At 40.0% G+C, this 23,685-nt stretch overlaps 1 protein-coding gene across 1 annotated transcript in view; it reads right to left on the bottom strand.

Moving 5' to 3' along the window:
- LOC147111932 (uncharacterized) overlaps positions 1-17,041 on the bottom strand; it is a 50,607-nt gene extending 33,566 nt beyond the window's left edge. The window contains exons 1-4 of the mRNA XM_085998302.1: positions 16,956-17,041; positions 14,338-14,415; positions 11,347-11,505; positions 413-2,457 (exon numbers count right to left, since the gene is read on the bottom strand). Coding sequence (XP_085854428.1) covers positions 413-2,457; positions 11,347-11,505; positions 14,338-14,415; positions 16,956-17,041 — 2,368 coding nt within the window. The remainder of the gene's footprint in view (positions 1-412; positions 2,458-11,346; positions 11,506-14,337; positions 14,416-16,955) is intronic.
- Between the last annotated feature and the right edge of the window lie 6,644 nt (positions 17,042-23,685).

Raw genomic sequence — 23,685 nt, forward strand, 5'->3', positions numbered from 1 at the left:
GTCTTGTTTCTCAGTGGAGTTTGTTGTATTTTATAATGGTTTTGTTCAGAGGAAATTAACAGATGGGAGGGATTAAACTATGCAATTTGAATTGTTGAACTTGGCTTTCTTTCACTTATCTATCAGTGCTAGCATAGATATACTGGCTATGCTATTCTTCTTCATGACATATTGCTGCATTTGTTAAAACTATTAACAATATTTACAATTTTGAAACTCAAGTGCACAAATATTGCTTGAATATTAGAATATGAAATAAATGCACTTAATTTTTAATCAATGTAATAAATACGTACATATACTGCAAAATAATTGCATAAGTCAGAAAAATTATGGATTGATAAAAGGAAAATGGAGGGAATAGGGGAAAGAAGAAAAACATGCTTTATTCATTTATTTTGTTTCAACTTACCGGAGTCAATACCAGGAGACCCAAATAACTCTACAAGCTGTAATGCAAATTCAAGTGGTAACTGCAGCTCAAGAAAAGGGCAATTTTCTGGGAACATTAGAAGTTCTTGTGCATCATCTTGCCTTGATTTTTCTGCTAGTTCACATCCAACACATGGATTGCAGAGTGATGCACTATACGGCTCATTAAATGGAGACAAAGTACCTTCTTTCTTTAAGCAGTCTGCATAGGAAAATAAAGTTTCAGAAGATCTGGAAATGTTTGCATAAGGCAAGCATATTGAAACTGGTTTTCCTGTGAAAAATGTTTTGCTCTTGTCCAACATATTCATAGAAGGATTAATGGTATAAACTTCCATTTCATGTGATGGATCTGGAAGCACATCATCATTACGCATAGTTTCATGTTTGAGTGTATGCAATGATTGCACATTGGAAGAATCATCAAATCCCTGCTTTAACAAGCTGTCCTCTTTGCTACCTTCCTTATTTTCTTTATTATTGATTATTTTGCTCAATTGAATGGTTTCACAGAATCGGTTTACAAATTGAGGGCCCTCAACAGCAACTTGTTCCAGTTTTTCTTGGCATGTCCCTGTATTTTCCTGCACACTAAGGTTTACACTTGTCATTTCACTCTGAAAGATATTCGTCATTGACATACAGTTCACTGGTTTAATCTCAGTTAAGACCAAGCCTTTCCTTCTGCTTTCTTTTGAATCCACTGGTGTCTCTCGAGAAAGCTGAAAAGTAGGTGCTAATTTGTAAAACCTTTTGGGTTTTCTTCTGTAATTTATCTTGGCTAATGGTGAATTATAAAAGGAATCTTGCAGTATAAAGGTTGTCTCTTTACCAGTTTCATTAACCCATTTGCCAGTACAAAAACCTTTTGTTTCTTTCATGCCATCAGCTGTCACAGAAAGGATATTAGAAGATGCAAATTGATTTGCCACACATTGCGCTGTGGTAGAGTCACCTTGAGGACACAGTTGCAGAACACAATCATTTCCTTGAGAAATGTTTTCAGTTGAAGAACTTTGATGACAAAATGTACTACTAACCAATGGGTTTTGTTGGGCAGTTTCCTTATTCAACCATTTTTCAGCCCGATTCTTAACAGAAGCATCTCTATGTCCAAATCTACAGTCTCTCTTTGGCCTCTGCTCACAAGGCTTATTTAAGCTATCTACAGGCCAATCACAACATCCCCAACTGGCAATGTTTTTTCCCTCCAATAAATTGGTTAAGAAATTTCTATTCAAAATTAGACTGGCGTCTTCCTTTCTTTTATAGTCATCAGCCTCATCTTCCAAAACTGGAGTCTTTACTTTTTCCTGTCCTTTAACATACTCTAATGATGTTTCTTTAAATATTCTTTCAATCTCAGACAGATACTGGACAGCACCAGCAATCATTTTTTTGCTTATATAGATAGAATATTTCTGTGTCAAAACTACAAGATGTGCTTTATCAGCTGTTGTATCTATCACAGAAATATAATTCTGGACTAAAGAACTAGGACTCTGATGTAATTCCTGGTGAATGTCAGATAAAGGTAAACTAATTTCGACATCGGAAGAATCCTCATAATCTTCTAATAGATTTATCAGCAAGTCACATGACTTTACAGACAAACCATCTGCCATTTTAAAATCTCCTGTATCAGCTGGTTCATATATTGATGTAAACATATTTTCCTCAATAGAAAATGCTTCATTCTTATCTTCAAATGTTTTGCAATGAAGAATTTTCTCAACTTGTGCTCCAATACTATCTTGAGAATCTCTCAGCGTAGTCACCAAATCAGTAACACTGACGTTCTCTGCATCACTGTGTTCTTCGTTTGAGAGGTCATCTTCACATTCAGATGTGTGCTGCTCCAGAGATGCTCCACGCCAATGGGATTTAGCTTTTATCTCCGATATCTGGTTTTGGTCAGCTTTCACTTTTCTGTGCTGCCTGTGTTTTTTCTTATGTTTTGTATTTCCTCTTCTACCTTTGTTTAGAGGAGGAAGCACCTTGGGATTCTTCCTAACTTTGCCTTTCCTAAAAATGTAATGAGAGAAGTGAAAACAGTTAATAGAGCTTTCTAAAATGACCAACATTAAAGCAATTATTCATAACTTTAACAGCATTTGCACTTTTTGAAGAGACTTTTAAATAATTGTGAAGGTTATGAACAGATATTACATTTATCAAATAAAACGTCAGTCTGTAATAACTTGTCAAACCTCCTGATTTGGAAAAGACTGAATTGTGGGTCAGATTTTCTCCCAATACTTAACTCCCTCCCTTCCAACCTCTCTACTCATCTGACTCTGTACTTCCCTCTGTCTTTGCCCACCGTTGGTAACCACTCCTTCAGTCACCTAGGCCCTATGTTTTGGAATTCCATCCCTAAATCACTCCACCTTGCGCTCTCCTCTTTCAAGATCTTCCTTAAAACCAGCTTTTTGGCATCCCTCCTAATGGTTCCTCCTTTGGCTCACTGTCCATTTTTTTTTGATTACACATCTATGAAGCCTTTTGGGAATTTTCCCCATGTTAAAAGGCATTATATAAATACAAGTTGTGCTCATAGCACAAAAGTTTCCATAAGTAGACGATGTGCATTAACCTGAACTCTATGAGTGGGATAATATGCCACAATTAGCCCTTAATTATGATGTAGTGCACTTGAGATCATGCGAGATGACCACCACATTCTTTTGTCTTCTGTTTTCTCCAAAATTTGATAAATACCACACTGTCGAGTTCTGGATTACTTAATAGTCAAATTTATTTACAAGTTCTATAATACACAGAAGGTACATCATTAAATTAAAAGTACAATACTTAAAACAAAGATAAAATCAGTTGATAAGGGGTTATAATACTCTCATTTACAACTTATTTCTTCCACAGTTTTTTATGTAATGAAGAAATCAGATGAAACAATCCTTGGGATACATTCAACGACTTGATAGTGTGCATGGTTGAAGCAAAATCCTATGTTGGCACACAAAGTTCAGAGTTGAGAATGAAGCTGTTGAAAAAAGTCTCCATCATTGGCTTCAGTCCAAAGGTTCCCTGGAGACAGCCTTCATTCCACACAGGACCTGTCAATGCTGTGACTAAGTACTATTCATTAACACTCACAACAAAGCCTCTGGACCAAAATCATTTACAGATTAAACAACCTGGTCAATGTTTTGCAGAAAAATGGTCTGAAATTTAGGCAGTTTCCATTTTATCTCTGGGTATTTTTACCCGATATACTTACTCGAAAAAAACCCCAACAAAACTCCTCATCTTGTCATATTAATCCCGTATGAAAGCTATGATATCTGTATTTGACTTCTGCACCTTTTAATGCGCCAAAAAAAACATGCAAGTCTGTTTTGTCCAGAACATTAAGACTAAAGGTCAAGCAATGTAATTTTTCTATTTTCTGATAAAATGTGTTGAGAAGTTATTTCTTGCCACACTACATCTGTAAAAGCACTTAATTTACTACCAATTCCACACAAGTTATAGTTAAGTATAAACTGAAAGGTAGTTTACCAGCATTTCTTGGTTGCTATGTTGCAACTAATCGGAAAACCTTTGATGGCTTTCGGGCATGAATCAACAATAAGTTGAGAAACGTAACAGAATGTCTGTGTTAAAACAGTTGATTGGAGTATCCCATATGACACAATGCTCTTTCCAACAATAGTGACAATTTCCCACCCCTCTTCCTGTAAGGGCTCTATTCCATTCTCCCAGTTTCTCCGTCTCCGCCGCATCTGCACCGACGATGCCACTTTCCATACCAGTGCTTCCGACACGTCTTCCTTTTTCCTCAACCGAGGATTCCCCTCTACTGTGGTTGACATGGCCCTTGACTGTGTCTGCTCTATCTCCCGCACTCTGCCCTCACCCCTGCCCCTCCCTCCTGGAACGATAGGGTTCCCCTTGTCCTCACCTTTCACCCCACCAGCCTCCACATTCAATGGATCATCCTCTGCCATTTCCGCCACCTCCAGCGTGATCCCACCACCAAACACATCTTCCCCTCACCTCACCTTTAGGCATTCCGAAGGGACTGCTCCCTCCGCGACATCCTGGTCCACTCCTCTATCACCCCCAACACCCCTTTGCCCGGCACCTTCACATGCAAGCGCAGGAGATGCAACACATGCCCTATTACCTCTTCCCATCTCACTGTCCAGGACCCTAAACACTCCTTCCAAGCAATTTACTTGTACTTCTTGCAATTTAGTATACTGTATTCGCTGCTCATGATGCGGTCTCCTCTACATTGGGGAGACCAAACGCCAATTGGGTTACCGCTTCGCGGAACACCTCCGTTCAGTCCGTAAGGGTGACCCCGAGCTTCCGGTCGCCTGTCACTTTAATTCTCCGCTCCACTCCCACCTCACCATCCTATGCCTCTTACATTGTTCCACTGAAGCTCAGCGTAAGCTCGAGAAACAGCACCTCATCTTTCGATTAGGCACTTTACAGCCTTTTGGACTCAACATCGAGTTCAACAATTTCAGATTATAACCTCAGTCCCCATCATATATATTTTTTCCCCACACTTTTTGTTGTTGTTTTTGTTGGTGTTTTCTTTTCTTCTCTCCCACATGGCAGCTGTCTTTCATTCTGCCGGCGCAGTTTACACTTCACCTAGAGCCATCTTTTGTTTCTTAACCTGTCCCATTACCATCTCCTTTTGTCTTGAATATCTGTTAATGTCTCTTAACCTCTCCTGCCTTCTATCCTATCACAGACCTTCCCTTTTGTTCTTTCATCCCCCCCCCCCATTCCCAGCCCCTACACTTGCTTAAAAATCTGTTCCATTTCCTGCTTTTTTCCAGTTTTGACGAAAGGTCATCGACCTGAAACGTTAACTCTGTTTCTCTCTTCACAGATGCTGCCTGACCTGTCAAGTGTTTCCAGCATTTTCTGTTTTTATTTCAGATTTCCAGCATCTGCAGTACTTTCTTTTTGTATTGTGTGACAATTTCCTATCTTGGCACAGGTTCAAGATATGATTCATTGAAGTAGATAGCTCTGATGTAGAGTTAACAGCATGATGAGCTGTGCTGAAATTTCAATAATTAACAAAAGAAAATCCCCAACTTTTAAAGAGATACACCATAACACATACTTAAAAGCATTCCTCCAGGTTTAGTGCCTTTTTGGGGACACACAGAGACACTATCCTCAAACTGACTAAACAAAAAGGGAAAAAATGCAAATGCTAGAAATCTATCAAAAATCTTACACCTATGCACGCTTCCTCGCTACAAAATTTTACTTCCTGTTGTCACCCTTTTGTCAATTTTTTTCCATAATAAATTACTGTCTACACCGATAAGGGTGACGTAAACACAGCACGCAACTGCATTATCTTTTGTTTACATCAATGAAAATGTGTTCTGAAAAATTTGAATTACCAAAATAATGGCGCAAACAAGAGCATGATTAAATTTATTCAAAAAAGTAATGACACTGAGCTGAATTTGTATTGTGCACTCTGAGCATGTGCAGTGTTCTTATTCCCAGGATATGTTAGTACCGTTCAGTCATTTTTACTGTTGGAAAATTGTTTAGTTTCTATTGATTTGTTTTTCAAATTATTAGAAGAAAAGCTGGAGGACAAATTTGAAAAGCTTTATTCAGGTAAAGTTTGAATGTTTTATACAGAGGCGATGGGCCAAATTTAACAGCAGGGCCTGATTTGAATGGGAAGCCTCAGTTTCCCACCCGCAGCAAGCCAGATGGAAAGACTGGCTAACTGTGGGTGGGGAGACCTGCGGCACCAGGTCGCAGAGTGGAAGGAGGGATTTGGTGGGGGCCGGCTGAGGATTTGGGGGGGGGGGGGGGGGGTAGGAAGGGAGAGAAGATCGGGGATGAAGCATCACTGGGGTTGTGGGGGGGGGGGGGCGGTGACCATGGGTTGGGGTTGGAAGATGAATCAAAATAGAATAATTTGCGCTGAAGATCTCGCTGGTCTAATAGCTGAATTGCACCAAGATCTGGGACCACCAACAGGTAACCCCTTTTTCATCCACAGCTGCAAAGTTGCCAGGTGCTAAGGGGCACAGGCTTCAGCAGAAGGGAGAAAAGGTGGAGAACTGGGGGAAAAGAGAATGCAAGATGACAGGAGGCTACCCAAAAAAGTTTCAGGAGGGGAGGGTTCTCTGGTCTGAATTCAGCACCAATTGGTACTGAAAGGAAGATTTTGTGTTTTGGGAAATTTCACTTCCTTAGCTTGTTTTTTTCTATCCATTAAACTAAGCAGAAATCTCCCCTTCAATTCAGAGAGGAGAAAAATAGAATGTGCATATGTCACAGTGGTGTAGAAAGGAGCATTCTTCCAAGGTTCAGGGTTAATGTATAGATTAAAGATTCAAAAAAAGGCAACTCTGAGGTGAAGTTTATTGATGAGTTTCTATCCAATCACAGTGTTGAGTTTAATCTCCCTCGGATCTGTTGTACCACTGTACATTGCTGTAGTGTAAGACACAATTGGCATGCAATGGCAGACAAGAGAATCGCATTGATAACTGTTCAATGATACGCAACCTCCAGTTTAACCCTAATCACCAGCACACTTCATCCTGACTGATGTGGATTCAATTGGCTTGAGATGTCATTTTCTGCAGCAAGATTAGTTAAGTGTTTCGTTTGCAAGGATGCTTGGCTCCAGAAAAATACCTCTCCCAGGCCGTGCACAGCACCAAATCAATTCATTTCTAACTCATTCTCATTAAAGGGGCTATATTGAATTACACTGCTGTCTTAAATTTCAGAAAGGGAGCTACTGGCTACAGCCACCGTAGAAGTAGGGAGGGATTGGGTGGTAGTCGGGGAGGTTCGGGTGGGGGGAGAAAAAGGACCAGGGTGGAAGCATCGAGGGGGGTGGGGGGAGAGGGAGGGTCGGCCTGAGGATCATCGGGGGTGGGGGAAGAGTCCAGGAAGGCGATTGGAGGCCACACGGTTGGGGGAGGGCGGCTCCGATCGTGGGGGGCGGGTTAGGCAATGACCTTTACTCATGGCAATTTTTAAAAAATTGCATTTTGAAAGAAAAGAAAGCCTCTTTGAGGAAACAGATGGGTAGAGAAGAGGAAAACAGGTTGAGTGTAGCATCACTTTCCCTTGGAGGATTAAGTGGGAGGTGAGCAACCATAGGGCAAGCAGGATACAGTGGTTGAGTGGGTAGTTCAAAGTGGAAAGATGTAGCAGTAATGATAGAAGTAAGGGAGTAGAAAGACAAGGAAGTAACGAGGTGAAGGGGTATGGGGACGCATGAGTGATGGGGAAGGGAACGACAGTTTTCCTGCAACCCACACTCCAAATGCTGCCTGCAGCTGCTGGTGTCTCCTTTCCCCACCACAGCCCACCTGAAAAAAAGCAGAAAATACTGGAAATACATCATAACCTGACTTTTCTCTTTCAGATGCTGACTAACCTGTTGTGTCTGCCTAGCATTTTCTGCTTTTGATGGTAAAAGAACATAGGGTTGGGTTTGGTGAGAAGGAATTGCTCCAATTACTATGTGCATCAGTATTGCAAACACCATTTTGAATGCATCCTTAATGCTTAAGGAGAGCAATTCCCCATTGTTGCTTGCTTGATTAAATTAATCAATTCAATGTGAACATAACTCAATACACATCTCAAAATTTGTCAGCAATTTGCAAGATGCAGTTCCTGCACAATTCTCCTGAAGTTGAAAAAAGTCCAGCGAAAAGTCTAGCATTTTGGCAACATTTAAATGTAATCACTAATAATAACTGTCTTCTGGTCACTCTTGTGGAGAAGGAAAAAGTGACATCTCACCAAGTCGTGTGTGCAAAATCCAAATGTTCTGGCCCAAAACTGCAATACAGCAGTACATAACATTTTATTTCCTCCACAATCGGACAGTATAGAGAACTTCAAATGATTTTATAAAACAATCTACAGTCCTCACCACTTACACCATCCACACTTATCACAGATAGCCACCTATGTCGGCTAAATAGCGCTAACCATTTTCTATTACCATAAGTCAATTACAAAGGCACCGCTTAGAACATACTAAGTGTGCCGGCTATTATCGGGCAGTTCAATCCCCTGTATATACCGAAGTACTAAAAAGCTTCCTGTTTTGTATCACAGCAAAGCCCTTTCATATTTTCTAAAGTTACATTGATACACAGAACATGTCATTCCTTCGAAAATCCCCAGTCAGTATTGGGATGTGATTGAACCATGTACTGAAGCCCGGGGCTGCTTTTATTTAATAGTGATGGAGATAGTTAATGGGTATGGGTGAAAAACCCAACTTCATATTATGCCAGTTTTGCTTATTCAAGAAATAAAACCCGTGTGGGGGCTGCAGATGCCAGTATCTGGCAGCAGGGCTCTGCTGTACTGTTTTAGTGGTTTAATCATTTCAAAATACCGCCCCCCCCCCGCCACCCATGCACAAAACCCAACCAACAGTTTACACTCCGAATCCTCTGGAGGGGGTCTGGGGCAAATGTTTCATTCCTACAACCACCGCTTATAACGGGCAAATCGCATTAACACCAACATGCGTGCTATATGCGGTGGGGACTGTACTAACAAAAATACTTGGTTATTAGTTGACCTTGCTTGGTATGCTCATCCACAGTAAGTGTTCCTCTCTCAACTATCTATTCATTTCCTAGTCCCCAATTCTTTCCTTAAAACCACAAAAGTTAATGCACAGAAAGAGGTCTCTCGACCAATTGTGTCTGTGCCAGCTCTTTGCTAGAGAAATCTAAAAATGCCACTGCCCTGCTCGCCCCAAAGCCCTGAATCATCCTGTGCTTCAAATATTTATCCACTTTTCCCATTGCCTCCATTTTAGTTTATTTACACTTGCTTCCTCTCTGTTTATATGTGCCTCTGCATTTGTTTACCTGACTCCTCTCGTCACTGTTTTAGTCTCAATCTTGCTGCCAATCTCTCCATCACTCTCTCTCCTCTTTCCTTCATATTAGATATTAAACCAAGTGTGCCTGTTCATGTCGACGTACAGATTCCTTTGCATTATTTGAAGAGCACGGAGTTCTCCTGGTATCCTGACTGGCATTCATCGCTCAATCGTAATAGATTAACTGCAGTTTTTTGGGACCTTGCTGTGTACAAAATGGCTACCTACATAACAAGAAACAAGTAATTCATTGCTAGTTAAACATTTTGTGATGCCCATAGATGTGAAGGACATCATGCAAATTCAAGTTTGTTCTTTCCCTTCTGTATGCCTTGGAATCTTTGTATCTCTCACACATCTTGCTTTACTGATTTACTCAATTTGCATTTCTTATCTTTTTTAAAGCTCATGGTATAAAGCATAATAGTAGTCAACATGTTAGAAGTGAGCAATGAGACTCAGTAAAGACAGGGTGAAGGCCAGCTGGAAGCTGTTGTCAAATGTGTGAGATCAACCGAGAAATTGCAGTCTAGCTTGGGATGTGAGGAAGGCTTTGTGGTGGGGTAGGGGGGAGGAATACCAGGCTGGGAGGAATGGGACAGAGCGGGAGATGGAACATAGGAACAGGAGTAGGGCATTTAACCCCTCAAGTCTGTTCCGCCATTCAGTGAGATCATAGTTGATCTGTGACCCAACTCCAAATACCCACCTTTTCCCCATATCCCTTAATACCTTTGATTAACAGAAATCTATCAATCTCAGATTTAAAAATTAACAATTGACCCAGCATCAATTGTTGTTTGTGGAAGAGAGTTCCAAACTTCTACCACCCTTTGTGTGTAGCAGTGTTTAAGAGGTCTGCTTGGGGCAGGATGATCTGATTTCTATTTAGATGTAGAGCCATGATCTCAACTGGTGTGTTACAGAACACAATGCAAGTCAGAAAAAGTGGGAGGCTCAAGTTGGTCTGGAAGGCAGATGGGGAGCTTAGACTGGGAAATACTGGAGAGTTCAGGTAGGAAGGTGGCTGTGTGGGTACGAGGGTGGCAATTAAACAAGATGGGAGGACATGGAGGGGGTTGGGAAGGATTTATTTAGGGCGGGGAGGGGGGACAGGAAAAGAGGCAGAGCCTTAGGTTTGAAGTGACAGGCCCAATTCTGCTGAGACCCAGTTACCCATCATTGAAAGCTCTGATGGGGGAGCTATTGGTCTTTCAAAAGAAAGGACTGGGCTTGATGGGTCAAAATCTTCAGCAACACCTCCAAAACCTGCCACTTCCACCACCTAGGAGAAGGGCAGCAGGTACATGGGAACACCATTACCTCCAAGTTGCCCTCCAAGTCACACACCATCCCGACTTGGACATACATCGTGGTTCATCGTCACTGGGTCCAAATCCTGGCAATCCCAATCTAACAATTGTTGGATTACCTGCACCACAAGGACTGCAGCAGTTCAAGAAGGCAGCCCACCACCACCTTGAGTAAAACTAGGGATGGTCAATAAATGCCAGCTTTGCCAACGATCCAGAGAATTTTCTTTTTTTTAAAAGCCCTTTTAACCTTATTATGCAATATCAGTCTGTGGGGGTGGGGGGTGGATTTTAAACTAAAAAAAAATGGGTAGGTTGGGGGCGTGTTTGTAGTTAAAGTATTAAAAATCTGAATAACGACCTGAACCTGCCTCCAACCCGCCCACGTCCACTTTTAACAAAGGCAGGCAAGCCAATCCATTGCGAGGAGGCGGGTCGTCTATTTAAATATTATGTGGCTGGAAGCCTCTGCTTTAACCTCCATTTTGTATTTAACTTTAGCTGGTCAGGCTTTGCATGCCTGTTGAAACCCGCCAGCTAATGCAAGGCGAGGACTGCTGGATCCAAGACTTACCTCCTGAATCTAGGGTCCCTGCTTACCCACCCCCCGGAGGCCTCCGATTCGCACGCGCCCCACCACCCCCCCTCACCAGCCTTGCCATGAACGCCCAGCCCCCATTGCTCCTGGCCTCCGATTCTCACCTGGCTCGACCCCCACCCTGCCTCACGCTGCTCCTCCGGCCCCCGATCCCTTCAGAACCCTCTCCCTCTGCTCCTCTGGCCAGCCCGCGATCTTCTGGAGACCCCCACCGTTCCTCCGGCCGGCCTGTGATCGCCACCACCGTTCCCCTCCACTCCCTCCCCCCGCCCCGCCCCCAACAACCCCGCACTCCTCCCGGCCCCCGATCTACTCGAGACCCCTCCGTGCTTCCAGCCCGCGATCGCTAATACGTCCCACCACCACTGCTCCTCTAGCCGGCCCCCATGCAATCCCTCCCCTCTGTGCAGCCTAGTGCCGCAGGGCTACCCGCCCGGAGCCAAGCAGCCTCTGGCTGGCTGCGGGTGGGAAAGGCTTCCCGTGCAAATCAGGCCCTGCTGTTAAATTCGGCAGGGCCTGGAAACCCGTTCTCCCGGGATTCCTGACTACTTCAGAGCCCCCCTCCCCTGCCTTCCCCATTAAAATTCAATCCTAGGACATTGATTTGGACCAAGTTTTTGATCTTGGCTGTGCTATACTAGGAAGGTACGAAGCAGTAGCTAGGTGGTTCTGCAAAGAGGAAGGACAAAAGAGATAGTGATCTCAAGCCATTCTTGGGTAGCTGCAAGCATTTGGAAAAGCTTGATAGGTGGGTGCGTGCCTACCCTTTCAATCATGCACAAGGATAAATAAGCAAAAGGCAAGATCTGAATTTCTGGCAGTCTAGCAACCACAGACTATAAAAAGAAAAGTTGGGTTACTAATTTACAGAAGGACAATGTGGCAGACTTCCAAAATGTTATTGTTGCTAAGACTCTGGCAGCAAAATTTGTAATAGGCTGTTAAACATGAAAATTTAGTGGCTACCCAAATAGCTGCCAATTAAAAAAAAAAAAAATTGTTACAGATACCAATGACTAGTTCGGATTCTATCAACATTGAAGTACATACTTAACTGAAGCAGCAGTGGCCCGCACAATGATATGGTACAACAATAGTTAGCAGGGTTACCCTGGTCCAATTAGCCAAGTGGGTGGCCACCAATTTGTAGTCAACAAAAATAAATTCCTATTAACAAGCACAGCAGCACACTCGTTCTTAGTCCCCACAAATAAAACATAAAAATCTATGTATCACAATTGATTTTCAGTTCTAACTTGTCCTAATGAAGATATTAAGCAACCAGGAAAGGTTCAACAGCCAAGAGACCAGTATGAACAAATATGCTGCAGTCAAACATCTCTGGGGCACAACAATAATTAGAAATTGACAGCATTGTTCAGCACAAAATATTGTAAACTATCAGTTTGGTGGCACTGTTGGCTTTGTGTCAAAAGGTTATGGGTTCAAGTCCCATACCAGGGTTTGAGCACCTAATCTATTCTGACTCTTCAGTGTAGTCATGAGAGGGTGCTATATTGTGCCATCCTTTAGATGATGTTTTAAATTGAAGTCCTTTCTGTTCTACTGGAGGTGAATTTTGAAGATTTTATGGCACTATTCAAGAGCAAGGCCCTCAATCAATACCAAAAAACAGATGAACTGTTCTTTAATCTCATTGCTGTTTGTAGTGAGTTTCTAGCGCAGAGAAGTTAAACCGGTCATTGATTGCCTGCATAAGAACCATCACTACACCTCAAAGTAATTCATGGTGCGAAGCCGTTTGAGACATCGCAAAAGACTATGTAAATGGAAGTATTGTCAATAACAGAAAAGCCAAGGCAGACAAGATATGTACATTCTTCCAGAGTTTAAATATCGTATTACTGATCCACAAAGCATGACATACTACTTAAGTCCTTTACAGCCATCACATAAATAGAAGCACCCATTTGGCTATTCTCATTTCATATCTATCAATAACCAACTTTAACTTGGAGCTCGAGTACAAATTGAGACTCATGAAACATTCTGGGAAACTCCTGTCTGAACTGGGCTGAAGAGTTTTTTTATCTAGTTAAAAAAGCGAATGAAACATCTGAAATCTAATGAAAACTGAAGACTTTACTTGTGGTTACCCACTCGATCTTATTCTCAATCATTTTCCTTTCTTATTCTATCCATCTTTTTATTTTATTTTAATGTTTCTTCTACCCATCATACCCATTTGAACTTATTTTTACCTTAAATAATCTTGTTATTTTTCTTCTTCTGCCTCCCTGTTCTCAGTCCACTTGGAGTCAGACTTTAAAGGTGCAGATTCTGTACATCGATATGGTGGCAGCATGGATGCTACCAGGTTCATCTTTGACAACCAAAACCATTAACATTTATTCACGGAGTTGTTAGGGATAAAAATAAACACCTAATATTTTATGTATAAACCTAACATTTTGTGGGGTCATCTCACCATGGCTGACCAATCTGGCTGACGTGAACATTACCAGTGTGAAGAAAATGTCTATATTTTCACATTAATCACCATGTGATAAAAATAATGTGAAAAAAATGTTGACAGTTATGCACATCTAATCATTTTCCAATTACTGTAAGTTGTTTTCTCTTTAAAATGTGACTGGCGAGAATGTTCAAACCATGAACATTCTAAACACTCAGGAATAAAATAGCTTAATTAGCATTTACACTGCCTCTAGTATACTGGAACCAAAACACACAGAATAATTCCAGTGGTCTGAGGTTTTTCTAATTCATATCTAACTTTAAACACCAGGTAATTTAAATACATACAGGATGTGATTTACTGGCATGTCATGGTGCTGACCATATTTGGTCAGTCCCCTCATGAGACAAAAATCATATCCCACAAATCTACATAATGAATGCTCAATTAGCATTAGCCCGCTTTCAAAAATGATTCTGACAGCTGATTAGATCATATATAATGGATCAAAGTTGACTGCAATTGTAGGCTTGATCTACATTTCAAATCCATGCAAGACTGCTTGTATTTAATGAACAAATATAAAATGAAACCTAAGACCATTACGGGATCTGTTGTCTCGCGAGTAGACTGACCTGATTAAATTGTATCTTACCAGGTTTGTTGTCCAGATTTACTACTGATGTTAAGCACTGTTATGTCTCCAAGAAAGTTGCTGTTTTTACTTTCCAAACTACAGATTTGAACAAACATACAACATATATTGTTGATACATACGTATTAATCAAAATATTTTAAAAGACTTCGATGTAATAAATCACTATAAAGCTAGACCTCTTCACTGAAGAATGCTAATTCTAGCAATAAAATCATGAGAAAAAGGACTGAAAGATATATTATTTTCATTAGTGGTGAATCTGCTAAAATTGAAGCAGTTTATAAAAAAAGATATTATTTCCATTTTGTTATTTTTCCAACTACTTATCTTCTTTTTGCTGCATTATTAAAGTGAGTAAGTTTGGTCAGCACCTGGTTATCCAGTAAGCTATGCATGCATATAGGGCATGAGTTTAGAACCAAAATCCCATACGCAGCAGATTCCCCCAATTCCAGCGATGCTGTATGGGTTGGGAGCAAATAGATCAGATGCTTCCCACCAGATTTTGTTTTTTGGGGGTGGGGGGTTTGGGGGGGGGTTAAAAAAATAAAAACATAATTGAGCAAAACTAAAATTTCTAGCAGCAGTTAGATTTAATGCTTCCAGTTTTACATATTGCACATTAGTAATGCTGGACCCTTTTGTAGGTTTAAATGTACACCTCGGGCAGTACATTAGACCAGGGTTGTCCAAGCTTTGTCTTTGCATGCTATAGCAGTGTGTACCATGGAGCCTCAGCTACCACATTAAGTTCACATGCTCACATACATTTTCATCAATCTTAAACTGCTCTTACTAGCAGGTCTTGGTGTTCTGATTTAAGTAATGCAGCAACAGTGCTAATAATCAGACTCTCAAAACTCAAACAATAAAATGAGCAAATAAATAATGTAAATAGGTCCAAGTTGCCTAGGTTTTCAAAAGGCCAGTCTGCTTCAGCTCAGGGTGATGATTGGACACCCCTGCAGCAGACTAGCACGCTGATGCTCAAATACGCTCCATCAAGGATCTGCATTCATACCTGTGATTTCATACATGGAGCTTACAATGGCAAATACAATTTAAAAAAAAATATTGAATCAGTAGGTAAATCAACTTTGACTTCTGTTGTTTAACCCCATGCCCGTTTCCAAAATTCACCCATGACATCACGCATTATGTTTATTTAGCTTCATGTGATTTGGTCTCTGCCTCTGCATTAGTCAGCATCTATGAAACAGTTAAGTTTATATCTTAATTTAGATTCTATTCCAATGCATTTCCATTTTGAGTTTGAAAACTTAAAATTACTTTATTTTAACATGTTATTCACAGTAACCCAATCTCCATATCTATTTGCCACCAAAAATTGAGATTTAGCAAGCCTGTAAAAGTGAAAAGTCAGAAATGAGGAAAAACTTGCTATGCAATGAAGTAAAATATTACAGAAAATTGTTTTAGAATATGTAAAAAGAACCTAAAAAATACAAATCAAAGAACAGAGAGAAGACTGGTCAATACTCCACAATAAACTATTTTGTTTATATATTATGAAATGGATTTTAAAAACACGTATTGGCTAAGGGGGTCTTTCACTATGAAAAAGGCAGTTATAGACAACGCTTAATGTATTCTCAGGACATTAATAAAGTTGTACAAGCTTCACACCAAGGTAGATGTGAAAAGCTGATGAGGTTATATATTAATCAGTTAAAATTGTTTTTGTCCTAGAACATTAGCATAGTAAATAGGCTTTATTAGTACAAAAGTAAAATAGATTGGGATTTGAAATTCTGTTGCAAATAGATTATGACATAGAATTATTAGCAAAACAGTTTCAATAAAGCTACAGCTTATGAAAAGTCAATGGTTTTAATGAAGTTGAAATTTTAAAAAAAATCCCAGGGGCATTCACATGCTACATCATTCAGTTCAGTCCCAACATCAGTTCAGTCCCAACATCTCCCACACGGCGAGTTGCAGAATCAACCACTGATAGGGAGTGGGTACAAGCATAGCAGAGACTCTGCACTTCTTCATAAGGAGAGAAAAATAAATAAAACTAGAGGAAGAATCAAATGCGACTGTTCCTGTGTCTCCAAGCTGTCCGTGCAAAATGAACACTGGCAGAGGCAAGGAAGTTAGTCATCTAGCCATTATTCTCACTCCTGGAGGAAGAAAGTAAGTTAAAGAAGCTGAAAAAGAGGCTCACTTACAACTATTCTTCAATAAGTACCAAAAATTCAACTTCAACACAAGCAGAAAATGAAAATCTAACACCAAATATTAAACACAAGACTGCAATATTAACATATCTGATTTTATACTTTAATGTTTCTATTTAATTGGGGAGTGTCAAGAATGTATGAGTAATGACTGTGTGTCTATACATCATATTCATTTAAATGGTTACCATAAACGTACATTTCGGATCAACAGCAGTATTGGGACACACAACCACCAACAACTAGGACTAACATAAAGAGACCACCAAGACACCTGAAGATTATTCAGGACAAATGTTTGATAGCTCAGATTCCTATGCAGATGTACCATGGATTTATGGAAAGTTTTTTACCTTCTAAAATGTTATTGTAATTTTTTTTGCACATATTTTTCCTTCAAGGATGACTTACCTCCTTGTTTTCAAGTAGAGGGGCAAAATGGTGCAGGCTATGAACTTCACCCCAATGGCATTCCACAGCTGAAGTACTAGGCGCATGGTTATAACAGTGCAACTGCACCATTGTGAAATGTATCCTTTTTTGAAGTAGCCAGAGAGTTGTTCAAATCATCCCAATTTCCAGCAGGCAGATTCAAGTGGCAGCCAATACTCAGACTTGAACTCACTATCACATAACACTCTGCTGTCCGTCCAAATAGATGTCCCTTATTTCACTTGATAATCATTTAGATTGCAAAGTACTTTGATAGTTTTTACTAATACTGCTCAAGATTTGCCTAGTACTTGAAATTGCCCACTTTGCGTTGTGACGCAGTGAAAATCTGCTCCTGGCTGTATGCCAAACCAAGGGAAAGTGGGTCAACTGGAGAGGGCTAAAAATTAAATAAAACACAAAATGTAAGAACAAACTGAAAATTTTAATGTAAAAAATGACACTAAACTGAAGGGACATCCTTTTATTGTTCTGAATACTACTTCCTAATTAATAATTGAAATTAATTTCTATTTCATCTGAATGATTTGACTGCCTGCTTGACACATTGGGGTCTTATTTATGAAACAACACAGATATCTTAAGCGTCTGTTAAAGCGATATTAAGATTCTACAGGGTTAATTTAAAAAACATTTCAATGGCAACAAGAAGCAAGTGAAAAAATCGTCATTGAATAATCAACATCTAACTTCACATAACTGATACCAATTCAGTCAGTATTGTTGCTTTCCACTCATCATTAGGCCTTGAACTATATTTCCACTCAATCCCTGTGCTCTATTCAATCTTGTTGTGGTCTTAACTTTCCATTTTCTACAGTCCACTGTTGCAACATCCAGTAACTTAAATATCCATAAGGCTGCCATCCATTCGCCTACATTGCAGGCATATTTGAAAATTGCACTGCTAATATAAGCGGCCCCGTTTACCCATCAGTTTACTTACAAGAATCAAGGAACATATTGATGCGCCATCAATTACTCAAAAGACTGAGGTTAAGCGAGTAACAACCAGGCTTTTATTAACTAAAGAATGAAGGTCTAGTCTCGAGTGGTCGACCCGTCCAGAATACTAAGGGACTGGGAGGTAGTCACTTATATACCTGGAATAGTGGGAGGAGTCAGCCGAGGCATGTCCAGACCTGTACCTAGTGGAATACACATACAGACAGGTATAACAGTGGTTTACCACACATGACATTTTGATTTTGATTGATTAAAAACACACACAAATGCATATATTTTTTAAAATAGGCTCCCAGCTCAGATTTAATTCAGTATACATTATTCTTCCAGTCCTCTATTAAATGCAAACATTGCATTGTAAATTTATAAGCTGTTACAAATGTAGCATGTACACCAGAAAGCCATTCTTCGATGGCAAGTGCAGAATTTTCTGAAATGAATAGTATGTGCAAACTGAAAGAACAAGGAAGAGAAGTAAATAAAAAACTATAAACAAAAGTCAATAAAATTTAGAAACGTTGCCCCATGAAAATTGTTAGAGGTTATGGAAATGGCATTGTAAACCAACAAGGCTTCAATCCTCAATGAGCACATATCAGCTTGAGTCATTCTTAATTAACAGTCATAGTCAGGCTTCTTAAGAGACATATTAACCTTGTCCATAGAAAATGATTTTCATCTAATATCGATCTTACTTCAGCTTGAAGATGAGGGGTCATCAATAACTCCCACAAGCTTTGAGAAGTGTCTTTCACCTCTCCAGAAGATTGGCAATGAAGTTCAAGTATAGACAACTACTGTACATTTTCATAACTTGTCAGAGCTACATTTTAGGAGCATCGGAACAGGAGTAGGCCATTTGACAGATTTTTAGCTTTTCCTCTTGTTTAAAGAGTACCAATGATGTTGAATGGTAGACATTTAAGCAACACTAATACCTAGCCTTGCAGCTACCAGTCAGAACAGTGACATGCCCTACTTTCTTTACTGCACTAGCCAGCCAATAAAAATTCTTCTGAATCCCATGGGAACATTTTCAGATTGCAAGGGATGCTTGCAGGTTTATTCATCAGCAATGTTTCCTAGTTTTGGCGTGATTACACCTACTATATCACTGTGACAATTTACATAATCTTGTAATGTTACAGTAAAGAATTGGAACATTAGAAATAGCTTCATTGCTGATTAATGCCAAACCGCAAACAAAAGATTATTTAAAAATAAAAAAGTAACCTGCACTCATCCATTTTTCTTCAGTTTCCAATCTTTATTTTAATTTTCTTACTATTTTCCACCAACTCTAACCCTTTTTATCTTTCTTAATTGCATGCCTTTTTCTGCCTCTCTGCTCCTATTTTGCAGATGGCAGCAAAAAAAAAGTATTTTCAGTGGCAAAGGATCATCTTTAATGGCCAGTTTTGCAGCTAGTGAAAAACCGACTGAATTGTAAGCAAAAAGGGATGAGCACATCTTAAGTATTAATTTTTTTTTTTAATGTAAACTAGTTTTAGGTTTTTAGTTTCTTTAGATTTTATATAAATGTGCTTTAGATGTTTCGGGTCAACATTTCAGCCAAAGCTATTTATGATGTACGAATATTTGATTACTGCATCATTAGCCCAGATTTTGCAGTCAGCGGCAAAGGAACGTGCTCGCCTTTCACCTCTAACAGCTGCCCACAAGGTTTTCGGGGCTTTCGAGCAGAGACTTGCTCTAATCTAGCATCTGATCCAACGTGGCGCCCTCTACAGAGTATCTGTGGTGTCTGTGGGCAAGTCAAGAAACAGCGAGGCTCTTCAACCAAACAGATTGAAGAATCCTCGCAGGCACGCAGAGTCTAAACCAGGAAGTATAAAGCAGGAATTATAAATTAGATTTAAATCATATACAGAAAGCGAAACACAGATTGGGAAAGGCAGATGGAATTGAGAGAGTGTGATAAGAGACAGAAAAAGTTAAAAAAAAATTAAATTCTCCAACACAAATTAACTTCTGAAGGAATCAGATTCCACACTTGTAAGAACATAAGAAACAGGAGCAGGAGTAGGCCAATTGGCCCCTCGAGCCTGCTCCGCCATTCAATAAGATCATGGCTGATCCAATCTTATCCTCAACACCACTTCCCTGCTCTCTCCCCATACCCCTTGATTCCCTTGGAGTTCAAATGTCTGTCAATCTCAGCCTTGAATATATTCAATGACTCCGCCTCCACAGCTCTCTGGGGTAGAGAATTCCAAAGATTCACGACCCTCGGAGAAGAAATTCCTTCTCATCTCCGTCTTAAATGGGCGACCCCTTATTCTGAAACTATGCCCTCTAGTTCTAGATACCCCCACTAGGGGAAACATCCTCAGCATCCACCCTGTCAATCTCCCTCAGAATCTTATATGTTTCAATAAGATCACCTCTCATTCTTCTAAACTCCAATGAGTATAGGCCCAACCTGTTCAACCTTTCGTCATACGTCAGCCCCTTCACCCCAGGAATCAACCTACTGAACCTTCTCTGTACTGCCTCCAATGCAAGTTTATACTTCCTTAAATATGGAGACCACAACTCCAGATGTGGTCTCACCAGCGCCCTGTAAAGTTGCATCAAAACTTCCCTACTTTTATACTCCATCCTCCTTGCAATAAAGGCCAACATTCCATTAGCCTTCCTAATTACTTGCTGTACCTGCATGCTAACTTATTGTGTTTCATGTACCAGGACCTGGAGATCCCTTTGTCCTGCAGCATTTTGTAGTCTCACTCCATTTAAATAATAATTTGCTTTTTCATTCTTCCTTCCAAAGTGGATAACCTCACATTTTCCCACATTGTACTCCATCTGCCAAATTTTTGCCCACTCACTTAACCTTATATCCCTTTGCAGACTCTGTGTCCTGCTCAGAACTTGCTAACCTTTGCAACCTATCTTTGTATCAGCAGCAAATTTGGCTACAGTACACTCGGTTCCTTCATCCAAGTCATTAATATAGATTGTAAATAGTTGAGGCCCCAGCACTGATCCCTGTGGCACCCCACTAGTTACTGGTTGCCAACCAATGACCCATTTATCCCGACTCTGTTTTGTTAGTTAGCCAATCCCCTATCCATGCCAAAATATTACCCCCAAACCCGTGCGCTTTTATCTTGCGCAGTAACCTTTTATGTGGCACCTTATCGAATGCCTTCTGGAAATCCAAATACACCACATCCACTGGTTCCCCTTTATCCACCCTGTTTGTTACATCCTCAAAGAACTCTATAACAAATTTGTCAAACATGATTTCCTTTTCATAAAACCATGTTGACTGCTTGATTGTCTTATGATTTTCTAAATGTCCTATTACCTCCTTAATAATGGATTCCAGCATTTTCCCCAATGACAGATGTTAGGCTAACTGGCCTATAGTTTCCTGCTTGCTGTCTCCCTCCTTTCTTGAATAGTGGCGTTACATTTGCAGTTTTCCAATCTGCTGGGACCTCTCCAGAATCCAGGGAATTTTGATGGATAACAACCAACGCATCCACTATCTCTGTAGCCACTTCTTTTAAGACCCGAGGATGCAGGCCATCAGGTCCAGGGGACTGGTCGGACTTTAGCCCCATTAGTTTGCCTAGTACTTTTTCTCTAGTGATAGAGATTGTTTTAAGTTCCTCTCTCCCTGTAGCCCTTTGATTATCTATTTTTACTGGGATGTTTTTAGTGTCTTCTACCGTGAAGACCGATCCAAAATAATTGTTTAGTCTCTGCCATTTCTCTATTTCCCATTATTAATTCCCCTGTCTCATCCTCGAAGGGAATCAACGTTTACTTTAGCTACGCTCTTCCTTTTTATATACCTGAAGAAGCTCTTACTGTCTGTTTTTATATTATTTGCTCGTGTGCTCTCATACTCTATCTTCTCCCTCTTTATAATTTTTTGTGTCATCCTTTGCTAGTTTCTAAAAAATTCCCAATCCTCTGGCCTACCACTAATCTTCGCAGCATTGTATGCCTTTTCTTTCAATTTGATACCATCCTTAACTTCCTGTAAAATGATATAATTAAATTTTCTGGGCCAGAGAGGTCGTTGGTCAGTAATTATCGCGGTCAAAATTTCAATTACTCTTGAATGCACCAGCCCCAACTTTTCATGGCATCTTAAGTGGGGAACTAGTGGGCAAGCACTCCAAGTTCATGCCATAGCATGTCTTTCACTGCTGAGTCTACTGGCGAGGGCTGGTACTGCGCACACCCTATGGAGGAGCGAGGTATCTCTCACAGCAATTTCCGCATTTCTGCGTTTAAATGTGCATGTGCGGATGCCAGAAGTTGCTGTCCGACTGTCTCCATAATAATGGTGAGCGCTGTTAACTTCACCGTTATTAACACAAAGTCCGGGCCAACAAAACCACTATGGCCAAGGAAACAGGAGTTTCTCTAAAATGGGTGATAGTTTAAAAGGTTACACTCATGTTTGACGCATTCTGAGAGTACAAACAACTAGCCCACGACTAACTTTTCTGGAGCATTAACTGAGTAAGTACTAGCAACCTAGTGGAAATGAATCACAGTTTGCTAACATACCTTTGCTACTGGATTACACATTTATTCCAGAGACAAATTGTTTGATTTACTAGAAATGTACACTAGAAACACATTCAATAATAAAACCGATAACCAATAATGTATTATTTTTTAGTCACTCAATAACAACCAAAACTCAAGTGAGAGAAAAGTGAATAAAGGGTATATGGACACATACATTTGTACAAAAGGTACTAAGATGACTTGCTTTGTCAAGTTTTGGAAAAACTGCTGGTTTTACAATAAAAATGCTTTTGCGATGATAGTTCTAATGCCCTCAATTATTTTTGAAAATAGATTGAGAACACTCAATGGGCTTTAAGGAAAATTCAATAAAGAGTTACTTATTACTCTTCTCATCACTATTAACACAAATTCTATGACATCACTTGCTAAACTTCTAATCTTATCTTTATACAACTACAAAAAATACTTGTAACTTGGATGATACAAGATAAATAGCAATGAGAAAGGCCATTTGGCTCATCTTCGTCCATCCATCCAGAAAAACCCAACAGTTCCCACCCCACCCACCCCCTCCCCCCGCAATTGTGGCATCCAATTGTTTCTTACAAAATGCCCAAATTTTTTTTTTCTTTTACATTTTTACAAGTTTGAACCTTTCCTCCTCCTTTCACAATGTAGTTTGAAGTGATTCTCCAAATCTCTTTTGTATACCATTTACTATCTTGTATACCTCTTAAGTTGATCTCGAAGTCACCTCTTTGAGCCTGAAAAGCCCAAGTTTCTCCAATCTTTCCTCCTACCTGACACACTGGAGGTCAGCATAGAAATGAACACAAAACACAAGGTATGGTGTGACCAATAATGTTTGAGCAACACTTCCTGACATTGTACTCTATTGCTTTAGCTACATAAAAAATAACTTGCATTTACATAGCATCTTTAACAATAAAAAACCCCAAAATGCTTCACAGAAAGTGTAACCAAAGACAATTGTGGACAACGAGCCAAAAGAGGTTGTATTCTGAGTAATATTCGGAGGTTGATCAAAAACTTGATTTTAAGAGGGATCTTAAAGGAGGAGTGTAGATAGTTTTAGGGATCAATTCCAGACCATGGGTGTTCTAGTCATGAAGTACAAATATTGCCCAGTTTTCTTTCCCATGCTCCTCGTACAAATTCTTAGGGTATACCACCCACCATT

The sequence above is a fragment of the Somniosus microcephalus genome, chromosome 10 (genome assembly GCF_052327205.1).
Source record: "Somniosus microcephalus isolate GS21.2 chromosome 10, FLI_Smic_1.0, whole genome shotgun sequence".
Taxonomy (NCBI): domain Eukaryota; kingdom Metazoa; phylum Chordata; class Chondrichthyes; order Squaliformes; family Somniosidae; genus Somniosus; species Somniosus microcephalus.